This window comes from Canis lupus, chromosome 9 (genome assembly GCF_011100685.1).
Source record: "Canis lupus familiaris isolate Mischka breed German Shepherd chromosome 9, alternate assembly UU_Cfam_GSD_1.0, whole genome shotgun sequence".
In the NCBI taxonomy this organism is placed as follows: domain Eukaryota; kingdom Metazoa; phylum Chordata; class Mammalia; order Carnivora; family Canidae; genus Canis; species Canis lupus.
The window spans coordinates 33,636,016-33,654,029 of record NC_049230.1 but is presented as its reverse complement, the minus strand read 5'-3'; the positions used below and the strand labels follow the sequence as shown (position 1 = coordinate 33,654,029).

The following is an 18,014-nucleotide window of genomic DNA, read 5'->3' as shown; positions in this document are numbered from 1 at the left end:
CTGGCCCGATGCGAAGCACGTCGTGCTCGGTCTGCAGCCCTCCAGGTGCCTTGTGTTCTGACCGTTCCCGAAGTCAGGTGGTGCGTATCCTGGCGTTTTCTGGATGTGTTGGCACCGGTACTTATTTCCCAGAGGGTTTTTGCAAACTGGGTAGAGCAAAACTGCAAATTCATTAGACATGCCGTGCACTCGCTACCAGTTCTTGCGAGTTCATGCGCGGATCCCAAACTCCCTCCAAATGGAATCATTCCCTCCCACCGGTACGTTTTGAAGACTTCTGCCCTTACTAAATAGAAGGAAGATAGGCTTTTATGATTTTATTTGTGATTTTCCAGAACAACCTATTATTTTACATCTGCTCTTGTGAGTTCTGATTTCAGATGTTTGGGATATTTACGTAAAGGCCAGGAAAAAAAAAGATGGCTTATTGAACATAATTATTTAGTAGTTGTCAAATTTTGAATCTTAATACTAAATTCTTCTTAGTAAGCGGCAACTCTATTACTGGGCGCTTCACTTGAAAGTAGTTCACCCAGTGGTCTTAATGTCCATTCCCGGCCGGCGTCTGCATGTCACAGGTTCGTTCTTGTTCTGCAGAGTCATGATTAGACTCAAGAACAATTTTCTCCTTAATTCCCCATGCGAAAGTGTTACAAGGTTTTGTAACGTTTTCTTGGTTTAGGAGCGTTTAATTCTCTTTGGAGGCAGTATAAATAAATGTGAGTACTGTAAAAATAAACTTGAAATATACAACAACCTGCGTTTAATTGTTTTCTTGTCAGTTATTTCCTAAATCGATTCACCTGGGGCTTGCAAAGAACACTGTTTTTTGTATTTATCTAATTTTTTCTTTTTTTGCAAAGCCTTCATGGAGCTAACATTAAAATTCTCAGTAGGAGCAGCTCAGGCTCAAGCTAATTGGTTGGAGCATCAGGGCAGAAACTTGGATCTCTGGAATCTGTTTTAGTTTCTTTTTTGGTCAGAGTATACTGCCATTAGGATATGTATCTTTTCTAATTTTTTTTTTTTTTATTGTAAAGCAATCCAACTACCCCCGCCCCCGTTGTGGAAATAGCAGGAAAAGTTTTTATTCTCTGTCATACAGTCTGCGTTTTTTTCTTAATGTTATACATCATAAGCATTTTTCAATTTCATAATTCAAGAAGTATTTCTAGGGACTCATAATCTGTGTCGTCATAATTTTTTTTGTCAGCTGTTACAACTTTTATAATTGAAACATTCTTGCCATTATAATTTATGTTTTAGTAAAAATATTCATGCATAAGTCTGTGTTTGCATTTCGTGTCCTTTCCTTAGAATAGAACCATTGTGAAGCTTAGAAAAAATGCACTTTTTCCAGATGTTCTGAGGCACACTGGACCTTGACCAACCAGTACTGATGTGAAATTTATTAAAACATATCATTTCAAAATAAATGTAAATGTTGAGTGAATTACTTTAAATATGCTTTTTACTTTTGATTCACTAGTCTAATCCTGGTGGACCTTACAAGATCTTTTATTTTTCAGAGCATTGCCGAAGTTTTCCGATGTTTCATTTGTATGGAGAAATTGCGGGATGCACGCCTGTGTCCTCATTGCTCTAAGCTTTGTTGTTTCAGCTGTATCAGAGTAAGTTGTATTTCTTTTTACATGCTCTTAGTGGATATAGGAGATGTTGTAAAAATTAACTATTTTTTATTTTTATTTTTATTTTTTTTAAGATTTTATTTATTTATTCATGAGAGAGACAGAGAGATGCAGGCAGAGACCTAGGCAGAGGGAGAAGCAGGCCCCATGCGGGGAGCCTGAGGTGGGACTCGATCCCAGGACTCCAGGATCACGCCCTGGGCCGAAGGCAGACGCTCAACCGCTGAGCCACCCAGGCATCCCTAAAATTAACTATTTTTTAAAAAATTCTATATTTTGTGTAAAACGTTCCTTAATAGACCATTCATCAGTATACTGCTTAGTACTATGGAGGTGAATAGTCCAGTGATAACTGCCAGGAGATGTCTAGAAATCAAAACCCGCTATAATTTTAGTTTATTTATGTTATTAAATCATTTAACTAATACTTATAAAGTGGCTGCCTGCATAGTGTTTAGGCTTGAGGAATTCTAAGATAAATGGTGAAGTGCTTGCCCTGAAGGAGTGCATGCTGAGAGAATGGACTCTGTTTATATAGAAGAATGTATAGTGTCATGAAGAGGCAGTAACAGTGCTGTGAGACTCGAGGGAGAGCTTATTACTGTTGGATGAGAAAAAGCTAGTAATAGGTTCAGAGGCTAAGATTATTATTATTATTTTAAGATTCATTTATTCATGAAAGAGAGGCAGAGACATAGGCAGAGGGAGAGGCAGGCTCCCCATGGGGGAGCCCTATATGGGACTGGATCCCAGGACCTTGGGGCTATGACCTGAGCCAAAAGCAGATGCTAAACCCCTGAACCACCCAGGTGCCCCCAGAGGCTAAGATTAAAATCATATAATCTTACATGTACAAGAGATTTGAGAGAGTAATATGATCCATTGGCTTTAAAACTTGAATGTAGGTGAGCCCCTCAAAGTTGTGAGGAAGCCTAAGATGTGAAACAGAAGAATTTATTTTGGTGTGTGTGTGGTGATTCAGTAGCGCATCTGCCAGATCATAGTTGAAAACTGCCCTGCTCACATTAGTCCTAGTAGATTATATCCTTTACAAGAAAATCAAAGCCATCCAACATGATTTTCACCTAAAAATTTTTCTGTGGTTCTTCATTCCTGCCTAAGGAAAATAAATATCCCTTTTTGGGAGTAATATCTGGAACACTTAAATCATTTGCTTCTAATCACACAGCTAGCAAATAATAGAGCTGGATTTGAATCCAGGAAGTCTGGCTTTGAAGCTTGTCTTTGACACTACACATGTGCAGACGACCTAGGTTTACATATCATCCTAGTTCTTCCACTCATAAACTGAGAAACTCAGTCTTTATTTGATAGTTTTGTTTCTCCAGCCATAGAATGAGATAGCAAGATTTGCCTTACAGGATAGGATGATGGTGGCTTTAAGTGAGATAAGTTAAAAGGTGATTTAGAAACTGCAGAGTACTATCCACTTGTATTAATATTTTACTGTTAAAATAGCAGCTAATTAACTATGTTTCATAGACCGGGAAACTGAAGCTAGAGAAATTAGGTAATTGTCTTCTATCACTGTAGTTAATTAAGTGGTAGAGTCTGTGTCTGAACTCAGTGGTGAAGGTCCAGCATACAGATGACCTGTGGGATTTCTTTAAATCTTGTTGAGCCTTTATTTCTCCACTGTTACTTCCTCCTGCTCCTTAAAGCAATACATTTAAAATATATTGCTGCTAGCATCCTATAGTTAGAAATGTTTGGGAAAATTTCATCTACTTTGGGAAATTTGGTTTACTCTTGCAGATTTAACTATGATCTCTGTGTATATGGCTTTTAAATCTATTCTTTCAGCATTGACTTAGCATCTTGAATGTTGTTCCAGATCAGATTTTAGTTTTTCAAATGGGCTTTTTGACTTCTTTTTCTTCTGTTTTGCCAAACTTGAATGAAACCTTTTACACCAATGATTTTTAAGTGTTTTCAGTTACTGTCTCCTGCTGTCACTTCTGTCTGTCCTACCTATTTCTGTAATTGCCATCTTAGGAGAGAAATATAGACATCTATTATCTCATGCTTAGATAATTAGTTATCTTTTAACTGATCTATGTTGAGTCTTTTCTTTGCTTCATTTTATATCCTGCTGCCATATTGGTGTTTTTCAGTAATTTTTTTTTTTTTCCTTCTCAGAAGCCTCAGATTCATTGCCTTATTCCCTTAGAATATTAGCTTTATGCTAATAAATTGGACAATCTGGTTCTAATCTTTCTTTCTAAAGCTGTCTTGGTTCCTGAATGTTCACTCACGTGTTTGTTCATTCAACAGATACTAAGTACATGCCTACTTGGAGTTAAGTGTTGACTTCCCAGGGAGTTGACTTATTTAATAATTGGTTTATAGACAAAAAAGGTAAATAGACATATGTTAGATACCAGTAAGTGCTGTGAAGAAAAATGCAACTGAGTAAGGTATAGCCTGGGGACTTGGAGGAGGGTACGGGCAGGTTGTTAGTTATTTTAGATGAATGGTCTTGGAAAGATCTCTGAAGAGATGACATTTGAGCAGAGACCAGAATAAAATGTGGGGATGATGTGAATATCTAGGGGAAGAAAGTCCCAGGCAGAGAAATCAGAAGGGGCAAAGTCCCTGTGAGAAATAGCAAAGAAGCCAACGTGGCTGGAGCAGAGTGGACAAAGGGAGAGAGGGAAAGGAGATAAGTTTGGAGATATAATGTGGAGCCTTGGTAAAGACTTTGAATTTTAACTGTGATGGTAACCATTGAAAGCTTTGGAATGATATGAAGTAATTAATGTTTAAAAACTATCACTTGGGGTGCCTGGGTGATCCATTTGGTTAAACATCTGCCTTCAGCTCAGGTCGCGATCCCTGAGTTCTGGGATTGAGTACTGCATCTGACTCCCTGCTCTGGGGAGTCTGCTTCTTCTGCCTGTCTCTCTCTGTCTCTCTCATAAATAAAGAGGTTCCTTTTTTTTTTTTTTTTTTTTTTTAAGATTTTGTTTATTACTTTGCTATGTAGAAACTGGACTGTAGGCAGGTGGGAGAGGAAGTGAGGAGACCAGTTGGGATGTGAATGGTGGTTTAGACTAGAGTGTAACAGTGGAGGTGGTGAAAAATAGAGCTATTCTGGATATGTTTTGAAGGTAGAGGCAGTGGATTTGCTTATTGAAGGGATGTGAGGAAAGTTTTATATGGCATTTTTGTTTTTTGTTTTTGTTTTAATTATAGGCTTTAGGACTTTATTTTTTTTTTTAAGATTTATTTATTTATTTATGATAGAGAGAGAGAGAGAAAGAGGCAGAGACACAGGAGGAGGGAGAAGCAGGCTCCATGCCGGGAGCCCGATGTGGGACTTGATCCTGGGACTCCAGGATCGCGCCCTGGGCCAAAGGCAGGTGCTAAACCGCTGAGCCACCCAGGGATCCCCTTTATACGGCATTTGGATGAATTAATGGTTTTCTAATATTCTGAGATAGAAGAAATTTGGGGAAGAACAAGTTGGGTAGGCTATAGATGTACAATTTTTTTTTTTTTTTTAAGATTTTATTTGAAGGAGAAGAAAGTATGTGCAGAGGGGAAGGGCAGAGGGAGAAGAAGCAGACTCCCTGCTCAGCAGGAAGCCTGACATGGGGCTGGATCACAGGACCCTAGGATCATGACCTGAGCTGAAGGTTACATACTTAACAACTGAACCACCAGTCACTCCCAAGTTATGTCAGGTTTGAGGGTTGTTTTTTGTTTTTGTGTTTTTAGATTTTTATTATACATCTAACTGGAGATGTAGGCAGTTGGAAATATGAATCTGGAGTGGAGAAAGGGGATTTAGAGACAATTACTAGTATGTAGATAGTTTTTTTTTTTTTTTAAGATTGTATTTATTCATGGGAGACACACACAGAGGCAGAGACATAGGCAGAGGGAGAGGCAGGGTCCCCATAGGGAGCCTGATGTGGGACTCGATCCTAGGATCCTGGGATCACACCCTGAGCCAAAGGCAGACACTCACCCACTGTGCCACCCAGGTACCCAGCATGTAGATAGTATTTAAGACACTTTTTTTTTAAAGACTATTTATTTATTTATTCATGAGAGAGAGAGAGAGAGAGAGAGGCAGAGACACAGGCAGAGGGAGAAGCAGACTCCATGCAGGGAGCCCAATTTGGGACTTGATCCCAGGTCTCCAGGATCAGGCCCTGGGCTGAAGGTGGTGCTAAACCGCTGAGCCACCTGGGCTGCCTGTATTTAAGGCACTTGATGAGATCACCAGATTACCTCATGGGTGAAGATTTTTTAGGTCTGAACTCTGGGGCAGTCAACATTTAGAGATCAGGAGGAGGAGGAGGATTCAGCAATGAATAACAAAAAGGAGCCACAAGAGAGGCATCGTAGAGTTCAAGCGAAAATCATGTTTCAGAGAGGAGTAGGTTAACTGTATCTTGTGGTTCTGGCCTGGGAATTGACTCTTGTATTTGAGAATGTGTAGGTCATTGGTAATCTTGAGTAGTTTCAGTGGAACAATGCAGACAAAAACTTGATGGTAGTGAATGGAGGCAAATGAGACAGCAAGTATAAAAATTCTCAGAATTTTGTTGTAAAGGGAAAAAAAAGGCGGTGGGTCGAGAAGGTTTATGTCTCATTGGGATTGAACCAGTAAAGAGAAAACAAGGATGCTGGAGAGATGAGTGGGAAGAGGGGGGTGGTAATAAACAGGAGCAAAGTTCTTGTGATTGGGCACTCCCCCAACCAAATGGTAATATTGTTTATTGTATGCCTTTTCTTTCTCTTCCATCCCATTTCTGTTGACTATGGAAATTTAACTGTCTGTGACAGGCCAGATACTTGTGTCATTGGATAAAACAAAGTGGTGTAAACCCATGAATAGACTTGTCCAAAGTCCCATGGTAGCTGTTGACATACCAAGACTGGACTCACTCCCAGGCCATTGCTCTACCCATGACTGTCTAGTGCCTCCGTACACAATGATGGGAACCAAATGATGGGAACATTGGCTGTATTTTCAGGCTAGGTCTCCTTCATTCTTGCAGCTACTCTCAGTTGATTCTGTCATTATTTGTTCTTATTTTTGTATTTTCTCCCATTTTTTTGCTTCCATTTTTCTTACCCAGTATTTGTTGTTGTTGTTGTTTTGACTCTTGATTTTCAGCATCGGTAGCATTTTATGATTGCCTATAATTACTGATTCTTGTTTTTTTTTTTAACTTTGCAGTTTTTAAAAATTAGGTAAAATTAACATGTAGTAAACTGCACATATTTAAAGTGTACAGTTTGGTAAATTTTGACAAATGTATATACTTGAGAAACCATCACTACAATCAAGGTGGTGAACATATCTACAATCCCCCAATGTTTCTTTGTGCCTCTTGGTATTCATTCCCTCCCTCCACTTGTCTTGTTCCCAGGAAACCACTAAACTGCTGTCACTGTAGATAAGTTTGCATTTTTTTGGACTCTTATACAAATGGAATGTTATGTTCTCTCATGTCTGGCTTTTTTCACTCAGCAAAATTATTTAGAAATATATGTATGTTGTGTGGATCAATAGTATTCCTTCTTGTTGCTGAGTAGTAGTATCCCATTGTATGTGTATGCCATAGTTTGTTTATCCAGTCACCTGTTGGTGGATATAGGGGTTGCTGATAATTTTTGTTATTTATATAGAAAAGTGCTATGAACTTTTTTTTAAATTGACTTTTAATAGAGGGTGTGTGAGTGAGTGGGGTGAAAGGGAGAAGGAGAAACAGAATCTCAAACATACTTCCTGCTGAGCATGGAGTGTGATGTGGGGTTGGATCTCATGACCCAAAATCATGATCTGGAAAGAGTCAGATGCTCAATTGACTGAGCCACTCAAGCACCCCAGTAACAAACTATTTTGATTACTGTAGCTTTGTAATAAATTTTCAAAGTAGGAAATGAGTCCTTTTTTTAAATTGAGATATAACTGACATAAAACATGTTTTAAGTGTACATGAACTTTTTTGGGATAGTTTTGGCTATTTGGGGGTCCCTTAAGTTTCTTTTTGAATTTTAGAATGGGTTTCTCTTCTTCTGTAAAAAGCACCATTTTTTTTTTAATTTTTATTTATTTATGATAGTCACAGAGAGAGAGAGAGAGAGAGAGAGAGGCAGAGACACAGGCAGAGGGAGAAGCAGGCTCCATGCACCGGGAGCCCGACGTGGGATTCAATCCCGGGTCTCCAGGATCACGCCCTGGGCCAAAGGCAGGCGCCAAATCACTGCGCCACCCAGGGATCCCCACCATTGGGATTTTGATAAGACATCTATTGATTCTGTAAATTGCTTTTTTTCTTTTTAAGATTTTATTTATTCATGAAAGACACACAAAGGCAGAGACATAGGCAGAGGGAGAAGCAGGCTCCCTGTGGGGAGCCTGATGCAGGACTCGATCCCAGGACCCCAGGATCGTGACCTGAGGCAAAGGCAGATGCTCAACGATTAAGCTACCCAGATGCCCTTATAGTTTGCTTTGGATGATATTGTCATTTTAGTAATAGTAAATCTTCAATCCATGAACATGGGATGTCTTTCCATTTATTTAGGGCTGCTTTCATTTCTTTTGTTGGTGTTTTCCATATATAAATTTTCCAGCTCTTTGGTTAAATTTGTTCCTAGGTATTTTACCTTTTTTTTTTTTTTAATGTTACAGATGTATTTTCTTAATTATTTGAATTCTTCATTGCTAACATATAGAAATGTAAGTGTTTTTAAGAATTGTGTTCTGCAGTTTTAGAGAATCTGCTTATTAGGTTTAACAGTTTTTGGTGGAATCTTTAGAGTTTTCTACTGACAAGATTATGTCATTCATTGCAAGCAAAGACTTACTTTTCTAGTTGGGATGCTTTCCATTTCTTCTAATGGCTTAATCGCACTTGTGAAATTTTCAGTACTATGTTAGAAAGAAGTGGTGAAATGAGCATCCTTGTCTTTTTCCTGATCTTAAGAAAAAAGTTATTATTCACCACTGAGTATGATATTCACTCTGGATTTTTTTTTATGTATGGACTTAAGTTGAGGAAATTCTCTTTTTCATGTTTTGAGTGTTTTTATCATGAAAGGATATTGGATTTTGTCAGGTCTTTTTTTGTATCAGTTGAGATGATCGTGTGGGTTTCTTCCCTCATTTTAAGAATGTGATGTATTGTATTGAATGATTTTTTATGTTAACTTTCCTTGTATTCCAGAAGTAACTCTCACTTGGTCATGCTGTCTAGTCCTTTTTTTTTTTTTTTTTTAAAGATTTTATTTCTTTATTCGTGAGAGACACAGAGGGGCAGGGACATAGGCAGAGGGAGAAGCAGGCTCTCCATGAGGAGCCCAATGTGGGACTTGATCCCGGGACTCTGGGATCATGTGCCCTGAGTCCAAGAGAGATGCTGAACTGCTGTGCCACTCTGGCGTCCCTGCCTAGTCTTTTTTTTTCTTAAGATTTTATTTATTCATTCATGAGAGATAGAGGCAGAGACATAGGCAGAGAGAGAGGCTCAGAGAGAGAAGCAGGCTCCATGCAGGGAACCTGATGCGGGATTCGATCCTGGGTCTCCAGGATCACGCTGTGGGCTGAAGGCAGGTGCCAAACCGCTGAGCCACCTAGGCGTCCCTAGTCTTTTTAATATACTCTTGAATTCAGTGATGCCAGGGTGGCTTTGCAGTTCAGTATCTGCCATTGTCTCTTTTTTTTTTTTGGTAAGGTTTTTATTTATTTTAGAGAGTTCACAAATAAGCAAGGAGGAGGGATGAGGAGGGCAGAAACTCAAGCAGACTCCATGCTGAGCGCAGAACCTGACATGGGGCTCCATTTCACAACCTTGAGATCATAACCTGAGCTGAAATCAAGAGTTGGATCCCTAACCTGCAGCCACCCATGTGTCTTGTTTCCTATAGTGCTTATAGTCTAGCAGGGCAGAGAACACCAACAACTAAGTCAGTGAAATAAAGTATTACAGGCACAATGAAGTAGAAGTACAGGTTCCTTTGGTAGTCTGTAGAGAATCAGGGTAAGCTTTCAGGAGGAAGTGACATATAAACAAATCTAAAGGATGAGTAGGAATAATATAGTTGAAGAATATCCTGGGTTTGGGGTACCTTGGGTGACTCAGTGGGTTAAGCTTCAGGTCATGATCTAGAGTCTTGAAAGCAAGACCCAAATTGATCAAGACTCACTGCTCAGTGGGGAGTCTGTTGCTCCCTCTCTCTTGCCCCCCCCCCCCCCCACTTGTTTCTCTCTCTCTCTAAAAGAATATCCTGGGCAAAGAGGAAATATGCCTAAAGATTTAACCTTGTTGGGTTCCTTAGAGTGACATAGAAAATGAGACTAGAGAGATGTGGGCTAAAGGCAGCCCTACAAGAGTGCTATGAATTTAGCAGAGCATTGTTGGAGAGGAAGAATACTGACCCAAATCTTACATTTGCAGAGGGACCAAAGAAATGATCTTCAAGGTTATTAAGAACAGAGGAATCCTTTTGTGTCTCTTTTTTCTTCCAGCTTTATATTTTTTGCTGTGAGGTACCCTTTTCCTTATTTTATCTTTTGTTAATCTTTAAGGTTTCCTTGGAAGTTTCATTTCTGAGTCAATTATTTGACTTTTAAAGCTTATCTTCTTTTGTAGAAATAGAAATAACAGCTATAGGGAGTACATAGGTATGGGATTATAGTTATTTGCCTTGAAACGTTTACTGCTCAATTAAAACATTTAATATTTAACTGTGAAACTATTGTTTTTGGAAGGGTATTCAGAAAACCTTAGCATCTCCTTTTTATATGATCTACAGCTGTTCCCTATCTAGTAATAAAGGGATTAAATTAATAAAATTTGAAGTTTTGTAGAAATATTGTTCTTATAAAAGCATTTTATAATTGTAAAGAAACCAAACAATGCAAATATTCCACTACTGAACTATAAAACTTTTAAGATATAAAGCTTTGTATTCTTATTCATATTTTAGGTCTAATTTATATATCCATATTATATTCTTCAAAATAAGTTCACTTTTCAGAAAGGAATTTAATAGTACCTTAGACTTTTTCAGATATTTTATGAGAGGTTAGTATATCATCACTGGTTTGTTTTTAGAAAACCGGTTTTACAGTGATGGTCACTGTATCATTGTTTTTGTCAAGATTATCAACATCTTCCTTGTGAGATCCAGATAGCCTTAGAATCACTTCTTTCCTATGGAGAATAGCTTCTTAACTTTGGAATGAGTTCTGTCCCTTTGAAAATTTGTCCCCGTCATGATGATAATGAGAAGGAGATAGTAGATTGATTGCCTGCTATTTCTATAAGTTCCTTATAATTAATACAGGCACTAGAGAGTTACACTCATTAAATTTGGTATGTAAGTATTCAGTATGTACAAATTAAAGTAATGATGTTTCTAAAATCAAAATCTAATTTTTTGCCTCCTTAGCGCTGGCTGACGGAGCAGAGAGCTCAATGTCCTCATTGCCGGTAAGGGTTTTGCTATGATTATTTGTGACTGGAAAATAGTAAAGCGATAGGGTTAGAGTATGCCCTAATAATCAGTTTTTCTGCAAACTGGTACATTTCTTCTCTTTGTGAATACAGTAAGCAATCTGTCCAGATAAAGAAATGCAAACTAATTTATCTGACTCAGAATTTTATAAGATACTTTGTTTACCTTCTTTTAGAGACTCATTCTGTAACTTTTTAGAGTTTAAAATGGTTTTTTTTTTTTTTTTGATTTGGTTTTTGTTTTTTTAAGAGAGAGGGAAGAGGATGAGCAAGAGGAGAGGGAGAGAGAATCTTTTTTTTTTTTTTTTTTAAAGATTTATTTGAAAGAGCCTGAACCTGCGTGGGTGGGGAGGGGCACAGGGAGAGGCAGAGAGAATCTTAAGCAGGCTTCAAGCCCAGTGTGAGCCCAACATGGGGCTCAAACCATGATCCTGATATCATGACCTTAACCAACATCAAGAGTTGGACGCTTAACCAACTGAGCCACCCAGTCACCCCTAAAATTGAAAAGTTTTCTAATTAATACAGATAAAATGAAAAGACCTTCTATTTCAGATACTTCATGTCTGATCTTTTCATTAAATAACACTTTCAAAAGAAATGTTTAGATTTCATATCTATTTTTCTAGACATTTTTCTAGGAGTATACTGATACATACAGTTTTTTTCTAGAAATATAACCAATGATATACTATTTTGGTTTTTTTAATATAAAATATGGTAGGACCTTCCTTGATAATGTGAACATATATGTCATTTTTTAAAGAGTATGAATAATAATCCATTGTGTGACTATATGTTGATTTATTTATGCTTATATTCAGACATTTAGGTTGTTTCCAGTTTTGGTTTTTTCATAGAATGATGCCAGATTACATTGAAAGAAAGATTTTTACCATTTTACCTTCCTAATAATAGATACAAAAGTCTTGCCAATACTGATTATTACCAATCTATTGTTTGTCATTCCATTAAATGAAAAACATCTTGTTTTTAATACACTTTTTTTTTAAGATTTTATTCATTCATGAGAGACACACAGAAGAGAGAGAGAGAGAGAGAGAGAGGCAGACACAGGCAAAGAGAGAAGCAGGCTTCATGCACGGAGCCCGATGTGGGACTTGATCCCGGGACTCCAAAATCACGCCCAGGGCCAAAGGCAAGCGCTTAACGGCTGAGCCACCCAGGCATCCCTTTAATACACTTTTGAAAAAATGATTGAGGGCAGCCTCTGTGGCTCAGCGGTTTGGCGCCGCCTGCAGCCCGGGGTGTGATCCTGGAGACCTGGGATCGAGTCCCGCATCGGGCTTTCTGCATGGAGCCTGCTTCTCCCTCTGCCTGTGTCTCTGCCTCTCTCTTGCTCTCTCTGAATAAATAAATAAATAAATAAATAAATAAATAAATAAATAAATAAATAAATAATTGAAACTGAGCATCTTTTGAAACATATTTAGCTACTTATATTTCACTTTTGTTCACACTACCTCTTCATCTTATTTGATTGTCCATTTTCACTTTGTATTATTTTTTTTAATTAACTTTTAAGAAAACCACTATCACATAGAACTTTCTGTATTGATGAGATATTCCATAGCTTTGCTATCTAGTTCCACTAGGTATGTGGCAGTTGAGCACTTGAAATTTGTCTAGTGACTATGTAATGAAATTTTCTTATTTAATTTTAATTCGAATTTTACATAGTCACATGTGACTGGTGGCTATCATTTTGGACAGTGTAACTTTAGACTGAGGAATTGAGAATTCAGTCTATAATGTGAATTCTTTTTGTAATGACATTAAGGTAAGAATAAATTGCAAACCATACTTTTCATTGACTTATTATTTTAATAGTAATATGATATGAATATGATTGTGAGCTCGGTTTTGAGGAATGTGTTTATTTGATAATTTCTTTTTTTTTTGCAACTATCTTCCTTCACTCTATAGTGTCCTCAAGTTTTATGCATGTTGTAGCATATGTCAGAGTTTAATTCCTTCTTAAAGCTGATTTATATTCCATCACGTATATGTATCACATTTTGTTTATTTGTACATCTGTTGATGGACATTTGGATTGCTTCCACTTTGGGGCTTACTATGCATAATGTTTCTATGATCATGGGTGTGCATCTCTTCTAGACCTGCCTTCAGTTTTTTTGAATATATACCTTGGAAATGATATTGTTGGATTATATGGTAATTGTGTTTTTAATATTTTGGGGTATAGTTGGCAAATAAAATTGTAAGATACTTGAAGTGTACAGTGTGATGATAGACATATGTATGTATTGTGAAAAGATTCCATTGAGTTAATTAACACATTCATCATCTCACATGATTACCTTTGGAATATGTTTATGTTAAAAAATAGTCTTAAATTTCTGAATTAGAATATATATACATATTTTTTCTCCAGTGCTCCACTCCAGCTAAGAGAACTAGTGAACTGTCGTTGGGCAGAAGAAGTAACACAGCAACTTGATACTCTTCAACTCTGCAGTCTCACCAAACATGAAGAAAATGAAAAGGACAAGTATGCCCTCAGTTTTTTTGTTCAAATATTTCATAGATATTGCCATATGTTACTTTAATGATACTATTGAAAGTTTCTTTTTCAGTTTATAGATGAACATTTAAGTATTTTTCTTCTGGCATGGTATGGGTATCACTGTTTTGAAAGACGCTTCTAATTCTTGATTGGCTGCTTTTATGAGAGCCTCTCATAAAAGGAGTGAAACTGCTAATGTTTGCTAATCTCTCTTTGCTCTTTTTTTTTTTTTTTTTTTTTTTTTAAGAATTTTATTATTCATAAGAGACATAGGCAGGGACATAGGCAGAGGGAGAAGCAGGCTCCCAGTAGGGAGCCCGATGTGGGACTTGATCCTAGTAGAAGCTCAACTGCTGAGCCACCCAGGCGTCCCTCTCTTTGTCTTGTTACCTCTTGGTCCCTTTTTCCTTGGTTTGCTGAAGGTGCATATATGCCATTGATAAAGAATTGTTCCGATAAATTTCCTATATTATAAAAGGGGTGTTCTAAATTTGGTAGTGTGGAATCATGCTAATTGAGCTTCCAGATAGTATCTAACATGCTGATTTTTTTACACTTTTATTTCCATTTGGTATTCAGATTACTTGCAAATGAAAAATATAAAATGTAGACCTATTGATGCATTTAAGTTCAGGGTACTTTATTAGTGAGAAGCTTTTGTTTTATGATTTATTTATTTGGGATAGAGGGAGCATGCAGGAGGAACAGCAGAGGGAGAGGGAAAAACAGAGAAGCAGACTCCCTGATAAGTGTGGAGCCTGACATGGGGCTCAATCTCTCACCCCTGAGATCATGACCTGAGCCAAAATCAAGAGTCAGATGCTCAACCAACTGAGCCAGAGGTGCCCCTAGTGAAAAGCTTTTTAGGAAATGCAACTATGGGGAAGCCTGCGTGGCTCAGTGGTTTAGTGTCTGCCTTTGGCTCAGGGCGTGATCCCGGGATCAAGTCCCACATCAGGCTCCCTAGGGAGCCTGCTTCACCCTTTGCTTGTGTCTCTGTCTCTCTCTGTGTCTCTCATGAGTAAGTAAATCAAATATATATTTTTTAAAGAAATGCAACAGTGTGTCTCTTTAATAGGCAACCAAAAACTTAAAAAATTTTTAACTATAGTAAAATACGCTTTATATAAAATTTACTTCTTAACCATTTGTAAGGATACACTTTAGTAGTGTTAAATATATTCATATTGTATACCAATCTCCAGAACTTTTTCATCTTGCAAATCTGAAACTCTCTACCCATTAAACAATAATTACCCATTTCTCGGGATCCCTGGGTGGCGCAGCGGTTTGGCGCCTGCCTTTGGCCCAGGGCGCGATCCTGAAGACCCGGGATCGAATCCCACGTCGGGCTCCCGGTGCATGGAGCCTGCTTCTCCCTCTGCCTGTGTCTCTGCCTCTCTCTCTCTCTCTGTGACTATCATAAATAAATAAAAATTAAAAAAAAAAAATAATTACCCATTTCTCCTTCTACCAACCTTGGCAGCCACCATTTTATTTCCTGCTTCTTCTAGAAGTTTGACTGCTCTAGATTACTCATACAAGTGAAATCGTACAGTGTTTGTCTTTTTGCTACTATTCCTTGATTTTGCATAATGTAGTTTATATTAGAATTTTATTCCTTTTAAAGGATAATTAATATTCCATTGTGTATGTGTATCACATTTTGTTTATCTGTTCATCTATTCATGGACATTTGGATTGCTTCCACTTTTGGGCTATTGTAAATAATGCTACTGTGACCATAGGTATTCATCTTTTCTAGACCTTGCCTTCAATTTTTTCTTTTTAAGATTTTTAAGTGATCTCTACACCACAACATGGGGCTCAAGATCAAGACTTGTACGCTCTGCTCTATTGGTTAAGCCAGCCAGGCATCCATTTTTTTGGAAATACAACCAGCAGTGATATTGCTGAATTATATGGAATTCTGTTTTTAATATTTTGAAGAACTTCCATACTGTTTTCCATGGCAACTGCATCATGTTACATTCCCACCAACAGTGTACAGGATTCCAATTTCTCCATCTTTGCCCTAGGTAGCCATCCTAATGAGTATGAGGAAATATCTTGTGGTTTTGATTTACATTTATCTGATGATTAGGATGTTGAACATCTCTTTGTAATGCTTATTGATTATATGCACATCTTTGGGGAAAAATGTTAAGTCATTTGCCCATATATATTTTTAAAAGATTTTATTTACTTATTCATGAGAGACACAGATAAGCAGAGACATAGAGGGAGAAGTAGGTTCCTCGCAGGGAGCCCAATGCAAGACTCTATCCCCAGACTGGGATCGCGCCCTGAGCTGAAGTCCACGCTCAACCACTGAGCCATCCAGGCATCCCAATTTGCCTGTATTTTAATCAAGTTTTTTTTTTTCTTTTGTTGAGTTGTAAGAGTTCTTTATTTTGGATATTAACTCTTTATCGATACATGCTTTGCAAATAGTCTTTTTTTTTTTTTTTGCAAATACAGTCTTATTCCATAGATTGCCCTTCCAATCTGTTTATTGTGTCCTTTGATGTACAGAAGTTTTAATTTTTTTTTAAGATTTTATTTATTTATTCATGAGAGACACACAGAAAGGCAGAGACACAGGCAGAAGGGGAAGCAGGCTCCATGCAGGGAGCCTGATGCAGGACTCGATCCCAGGACTCCAGGATCATGCCCTGGGCCAAAGGCAGGCGCTAAACCGCTGAGCCACCCAGGGATCCCCTCAGAAGTTTTAATTTTGTAAAAAAGATCTGTATTTTAGAGAGAGTGCACAAGTGAGGGGAGGCAGATGAGACAGACAGACAGACTCACTCTTATACAGACTTCACACTCCAGCATTGTGCTGGATCTCATGACAATGAGATCACAAACTGAGCTGAAACCAAGAGTTGGATGCTTAACTGACCGTGCCACCCAGGCACCCTCAGTTTTAAATTTTGATGTAGTTCATTTTATTTATTTTTGTCTCTCTTGCAGGTGCTTTTGGTGTCAGTAAGAAGTAATTTTGAAATTCAGTATCATAAAGCTTTTCCTCTATGTTTTCTTCTAAGAGCTACATAGTTTTAGATCTTTTATCTATTTTAAGTTAAATTTTGCATGTTAAAAGCTAATGGTTTTTGTCTGCTAGGGCTGCCATAACAATATCACAGACTGGGTGGCTTACATAATACATTTATTTTCTCATAATATTGGGCTTGGAAGTTTAAGGTCAAGGTATTAACGACTTGGTTTCTGGTGAGGCCTTTTTCTTTGACATGGTGGGGTTCCTCCTTGCTGTGTCTTCACAGGGCCTCTTCTCTGTGTGTGAAACTTCTGGTATCTTCCTCTTCTCGGACTGATACCAGTTTTGTTCGGTTAGGATTCCACCTTTAGGACCTCATTTAACCTTCTTTACCTCCTTAAAGACCCTATCTCCAAGTACATTTATATTGGGCTTCAACATAGGAATTTGGGGAGGATGCAATTCAGTTTATAACCAGGTCCAAATTAATGTTTTACACGTGGATATCCATTTTAAGGGGAAATTCATTTTTTAAAATTGAAGTGCTCATTTCTCATGAGAGTATGATATTATGTGTGTGTCTTGATTGTTAGCATTGGCCACATGTGGGACAAATATTTTTATATGTATATGTGTTCATGTAGGTATGGACTCGTGATTTGTTTATAAGATAGAACTTACAGTGATGCTAGGAAATGATGCTATATTTACACTTTATTTAGAAATTAATCTGGGCAGCCCCAGTGGCCCAGCGGTTTAGCACCGCCTTTGGCCCGAGGTGTGATCCTGGAGACCTGGGATCGAGTCCCACGTTGGCCTCCCTGCATGGAACCTGCTTCTCCCTCTGCCTGTGTCTCTGCCTCTCTCTCTCTCTCTCTCTCTCTCTCTGTATCTGTCATGAATAAATATTTTAAAAAATAAAAAAAATTAATCTGCATTTGTCACAATTGTATAGAGTCTTTATAAATTAATGAAAACAATAGTTTAAAAGATTTTGTGTTCACATATGATTTTTTTTAGCTTATAGAAGCATGGAATGCATTTTATATTGTTTCCTGAGTTATAATCTGTTTAAAATTAACTTGTTTTCTAAACTTAGGAATTTATTCAGTAATTATCATATAATTTTAATTAATTTAAGCTATATTTTCTTTTCATAATATATAGATGTGAAAATCACCATGAAAAGCTTAGTGTATTTTGCTGGACTTGTAAGAAGTGTATCTGCCATCAGTGTGCACTTTGGGGAGGAATGGTGAGCAGAAAAAATTTAGCATATTACTTTTAGCTAGAGACTGGAAAGCACCAAAATA

The 18,014-nt window shown here is 37.7% G+C and overlaps 1 protein-coding gene across 10 annotated transcripts in view; it reads left to right on the top strand.

Moving 5' to 3' along the window:
• Positions 1 to 18,014, top strand: part of TRIM37 (tripartite motif containing 37) — a 240,514-nt gene that overhangs the window by 588 nt on the left and 221,912 nt on the right. For 3 of the 10 annotated variants that reach the window (XM_038547934.1, XM_038547938.1, XM_038547939.1), the window contains exons 2-5: positions 1,530 to 1,631; positions 11,088 to 11,128; positions 13,569 to 13,685; positions 17,869 to 17,956. In XM_038547934.1, coding sequence (XP_038403862.1) covers positions 1,530 to 1,631; positions 11,088 to 11,128; positions 13,569 to 13,685; positions 17,869 to 17,956 — 348 coding nt within the window. Of the gene's footprint in view, positions 1 to 58; positions 81 to 1,529; positions 1,632 to 11,087; positions 11,129 to 13,568; positions 13,686 to 17,868; positions 17,957 to 18,014 lie in introns of those variants that run through there. The other 7 variants (XM_038547931.1, XM_038547933.1, XM_038547936.1 and 4 more) reach the window with 5 other exon arrangements.